The sequence below is a fragment of the Urocampus carinirostris genome, chromosome 1 (genome assembly GCF_059441175.1).
Source record: "Urocampus carinirostris isolate Australia breed hairy pipefish chromosome 1, RoL_Ucar_1.0, whole genome shotgun sequence".
NCBI classification, from domain to species: domain Eukaryota; kingdom Metazoa; phylum Chordata; class Actinopteri; order Syngnathiformes; family Syngnathidae; genus Urocampus; species Urocampus carinirostris.
The window spans coordinates 28,588,917-28,594,520 of record NC_142349.1 but is presented as its reverse complement, the minus strand read 5'-3'; the positions used below and the strand labels follow the sequence as shown (position 1 = coordinate 28,594,520).

The following is a 5,604-nucleotide window of genomic DNA, read 5'->3' as shown; positions in this document are numbered from 1 at the left end:
TTTGATGTCTTTTGGGAGGCTCACAATTAAATTGGGTTGTAAGATTTGATTATCAAACGATTATTAAGGTTTTTTTTCCTCAACATTTTTTATTTCACAAGATTAAATTTGTTGTAGCTTTGATCAACTGTGCATTTGAAAAAAGGGGCAAAACAACCATTGAATTAATTGTCATTACCATTTACTTAACTAAGGGAAATTCATGTGACTAAATAAAATACAAACACAAATTGAAATGATTGATTTAATGATTTAATAGTCTTTCTTCTGCTGTGTGTGTATGTGTGTCAATGTCACATATTTAAATCAAGCAAAATGAACAGTTGGAAAGCTTAGATCCACACTGTGCTTACCTGCAAATGCATCAAGTGCTTTCTTGATGTTGTCAGCGTTGAGGATGCTGTTCATTGCCATTTTGTCTGCAGAGGAAAAGTGGAGACAGGTTCAATGAGCTTGGGTGAACATATTGGGTTACATTGGAGGTGATGAGGTATGGAATGAATCACTGACAGTTGAACAGGTAAATATAGATGAACGCCATTAAAGTAGGCATACCCATGAGTAAAAATGTCAAGTTGAATGAAGCTGTCTAGGAAAAAAGTGTCACAGATGGAAGCAAGCATCGAACATACATGTAGAACATGTTTTGTGTGCTTTTGTGGAGCTGATGCGGATGAAGGCAGGGCGGAAGACCGGGGCGGGGGCCAAGTCGGTGGGGATTGAGCAGACCATCTGAGTCATCAGCTGTCTCTCAAATACAAAAGAGACTACTTGATCCTGTTTCTGAGGACACTTAACCTGTTTTACTCCACCATTGTGTTTTTTTTTTTTTTGTTGATTTTCAGACAAATAATATAAACCACTACAGATAAATAAAAAGCAAGAAAGCATTTGAAATATATTCAGGGAGGTAATGAATGGTGGCACTAGTCAACTTCCTTCAATTAAACATGAGTTTACTTATGATTGTTTATTTCTAAACTCAGCCCTGTTTCCAGCGAAAAGAGGGGTGGACATTTGTGCAACCACATCATCGATTTTGTTACCCTCCAGCAACCGTTTTTCTAAAATAAATAAGATACTGTGTTTGAGATATAATGCAAGGCTAACACACATGTAAGTTCATTGAGACATGCTACATAAAAACTTTGTTTATTTGAGTTCAAAAGTGTTTCACGACCCCCCTCTGTTGCACCAGTTCAACATAAACAAAGACCCAGACAATGGCTTACAGAACTGTTGTATGTCCAATCTTTCTTCATCCATGTTGAAGGATAAACAAGAATTGACAATGCCTTTAGGTTCTATACAGTAAGTGTTTATATTATATGTTAACAACTATATCTTGTAATAGTTCAGACAGATGTAGCGTATGCACTTAAACTTATTGGTCTGCATTTTATTATACTGTTGCAGTTTTCACCATTTGGAGAAGGAATTACAGCTTCAATTACAAGACCTCTGTGGTCATGGACCTTCTTTGTTGGTTTAGCTCAGTGTCATATTGATGAAATTACATCTATCTTATTTGAGGGGATGTTATTTGCAGCTATAATTGTTTTTCTGCTTCATCTCATACATGTTTACAGATTGTCATTAGGATATAATAAATTACATTGAGAAATACGATACCTGCATTTTGAGCAGGGGTGTGCAATTAAATATCAAAAGCACTGGTGCTGTGTTTTGGCTTTTTCACTTCACGTTAAAAAGCCTATTGTAACTTTGAGTGTACACGGAGATACTTTATAAGTAGTAATTGTTTACAAGTGTCACCAACCTTCACTGAGGCTGTCAGTGGCCTAAAGTTTTACACAAACAATGGTTACAACAATGGCACCGTAAGATTAAACAAACATGACTGTTCTAAACTTTCTCAGTTGGAAACACTAGAGCTTGCCTTTATTGTTTAATCGATTGATCAAGACTTAATTTGTCCGTCAATATTATTTATAATGGCAATATACAGTATTTTATATGGACCATAACACTGATTTATAGACATTGCAGAGAGTGCACATGATTATGGGTGTGTTCAATATTTGAACATAAGTCACTTCTTAGCATTATCCAAGTACTCCAATACACATGCCTTGGCTAAGAAATGTATATGACTTATTCTTTAGATAACATCTTTAAATACAGGCTAAACATACACTTCTTCAAGATGGCTTTTAATACTCAGTAGAATGAGGACACTTCTTTGCTACTTCTTCTAGAATATCAAAATATATTGTGAGGAACATGTTTTGATCTTTGATTGAATAGTACAGCATGTCTCCAATCGGGTCTTTTTTTCCCACCTCGTCGATAACCATTTTGGCCGTCGGTTCGATAACTATCTGCATGATTGTTATTGTGCGTCCCGAATCATTACCTATAATATCAGTAGGTGACGATTCCTTTATTACTTTACTGTACTAACATAGTGCTGTAACTGGCATTGGATTACACAATTAAGAGACCCAGGAGAAACTAGGTAATGCATTTTTCAAGATAACAAGATTATTTGCTCACACGACTGATTCTAAGCACTTGGATTAAAAAGGTGACCTCCATCTATTGTGCCTTGTGGATCTCGTTCATTTTTGATCACGCGGGTGATATATGAGCTTCCTGAGGTCTGTAGTGTTATCTATTTAAGTGAAACAGGCCCGCTCACATGGATCAATAGCGAACAGTACTTAACTTGTGTGGCCGCGCGTTCAATCTTTTATTATTACCAATTCGGCTTCATTTTGTGACCTGTGGCACAAAAGTGTCCCTGGAGGAAAAGAAACAATTCACTTCTCTGAGATTGATTTAGTGAGATATCCTAAGCCAGGAAGCACTCAGCAGAACTCAGTAAAGTCAACTATTATTTGTTTACAGTTATACTAATACTGCATTAAGATACAATATTGCACTTTTGTTGGGGTCGTAAGGTTTATACACCTGCAAAGGAGCTTTGTTATTTTGACCATTAGATCTCATTGGTGTTTGATATTTTGAATACTGTGGACTGTTTAGATCATTGTCACTCTCAGCTGATAATGTTGGTGTTCTTTGAAATCCCCCACCCTTTAAAAGAAAGGGTTTAGTGGTGTGCTTTTATAACAGATTTTATAGTTGGTCTTGTGAGGGTATTTTTGTACAGTCCTCTCCTGTTCTCTTAGCAAGTTCAAAATCAATTTATGTCATATTCTTACTTACTAAAAGATAATCAAGGGTCTATTTACACCAGGCAATAGAAAGAAGCTTACATATAACATATGAAGGGCAAGGTTTAGAGAGAATAGTACTCTTCAGTAAACATGTATTTTTAGACTTTGAAGGTATCTAGCAAAATATGTAATGTTTGGATCTGGAGCACAGACAAAGGTCTGATGCAAAAACATGCTCATAACCGTGTGTCCTTTGCTTTTTTGGTATATAATGTGTGGGCCGTGGGCCGTATTGGGTTAAAACATTCCACAAAGAGACCGGGATAAGAAAGATAATTGATTTGAATTGTTTCATATCAAGCAACACAGTTTCGAATCCAAAACATGAAGGAAAAGGATAATGTAGCGCCATTCAATTATTCTCATAGGTAATTATTTCCAAAAGATGTATTAAAATTTTGGGGGCATTTTTAAATCTTTTTTTGCATTTTTTGCACATTCATTTCGAGTAAAAATAACAAATCACAAAAAAGGAGATAAGTCTTTACAATAGCAAGGACGGTAAGCATTTATGAATTATTACACATGCAGACATTCCCAAGTAAAGGTTTTAGGGGGGCTTTGTCCATAAATAGATCATTTGTTCAAAATAGTTGTAAAAACATCAGATTTAAAGTAACATAAGGAATTATGTTGCCTTTTAAAGCAAAAAATATGCATAAAAAAAGTCAAAATGCAATGTGGCTAGCTCACAGGGTTTTTCATCATTAAATTTCATAAATAACTGGATAAATAAAATGAAAATAGCAAGTGAAGACAAATGTATCCTATTTGAATGTTGGTGACACTGTGGACGAGGGTGGCACCAATTCATCATAATTTAATTGGCAAAAATGTTTATACTATATAATATATCTTATCATTCTAATTCTAATAATTTTGTCTGGTAGGTCAGATGAAAAGGCCTAACATTTGGTCCACGGCTATAGCTTGCCAACCCCTGCTCTATATAAATATCAATACGGAAATTCCACAGATGATTTTCAATGAACCATTTTGTGTCATAATGAATTGTTACATCGGCTTGTTGTTTTCTGTAACAATAGGTAAGATTAAATCCATTAAGAGAAGGATTACGTTAGGTAAATTCTCACTGAAGTTCTTGGTATTAACGGTGCAGTGTCCCTAGTAACACATATTCTTGGTCTTGTATGATTAACAGTTTAATAAGGTAAAAAATTCCCGAGATTAATTTGGCAAACAATCATTACGAAGGCAACGCGAGAGCACTTGACATATTTGCATGTAATATTAGCAACCACATTAAAGATGCAGATTGTGTGAATTGCTCATCAAAAGCTGTGTAAAAAGTCATAAATATTTTGTAATGAGTGTCCATCCCATTAACTTTAATTATTGAGGTATTCTTCTCTTGATGAATATTCATAATGGTATAAACGTGTGCATGTTTCCATAGACTCATGGATTCATTCTCAAATCAACAGGTTTCATCTTATCATCTTTTTACCAAAGTTAGGTTACCCCAGAGCAAAGCTACTGGAGCGCATTCAATTTCATTTGGTGTAATTAAAACGTGACCTTGAAAAAAAACAAGGAGTGACAGGCTGTTGCCCGTTTTGCAAGCAAACCTGTGCCATCGGAAAGTCATTACCTGGTCGAGATGCTGTCTCTATCTAAATTTGATCTTCCTTCGCAGAAGATCAATTTAAGGAGGTTGAAAATCGACCTTGGACTTTTATTTTGGCTCATCTGTTACTTGCATTTGCATTTTTTAATCCACCCACTGCATTTGGGAACAGAGACCCACATAAAAACATTGTAAAAAGATACTTACATTTGGACGATATGCTCAAATATTCAATCAAAGGTTATTGAAATCAGCATTCATGTTTTGGCAGTGGGAGCTTGTCTGTGAGAAATTGGGCCTAGAATGAAAGAACTGCTGTCCTAGGGCCCTCAGAGCAGAAATTTGAGGTTGCTGACAAACAGTGACACCTAGGCATTGAGCTCCAGTCTGAATTTGTGATGCGTCATTTGCGAACAAACCGGCTCGATAAGTCAGCTTTTGGAAGTGAAATTTACTAGTTTATTTGTGAGGACTCGGGTGGAGGAGAAGTGACACGTAAAGCCTGTCTTTTATAACAAAATTTCAGTTAAAATGGACTGTACAAATGGAAACAAAAAACAACGATCAAGGTGGACAATAAAAATAAAAAAGTCAGTGAGAGAGAAGCCAACCCGAGTTTTCCAACCTTTTACTATTAAATCAACAAATTCTATTTCCTTGCGCAGCTTTTTCTAATCTAGTTGAACAGCTGTTGGTGCAATAACTTTGGTGGATTACCATCTCCTAGCCAATCATAGTTTGTGAAACCGGTGAAGTTTCTCAACGCCCACTAGCAGGCGCTTAGACGTCAACTCGGAATCTGATTGGCTGAAC

General features: G+C 35.9%; 1 protein-coding gene across 2 annotated transcripts in view; it reads right to left on the bottom strand.

Moving 5' to 3' along the window:
* Positions 1-5,604, bottom strand: part of pvalb6 (parvalbumin 6) — a 47,481-nt gene that overhangs the window by 3,465 nt on the left and 38,412 nt on the right. For both annotated transcript variants that reach the window (XM_088333562.1, XM_088333553.1), the window contains one exon: positions 354-419. In XM_088333562.1, the coding sequence (XP_088189688.1) occupies positions 354-414 (61 nt within the window). In that variant the 5' untranslated portion in view covers positions 415-419. The remainder of the gene's footprint in view (positions 1-353; positions 420-5,604) is intronic.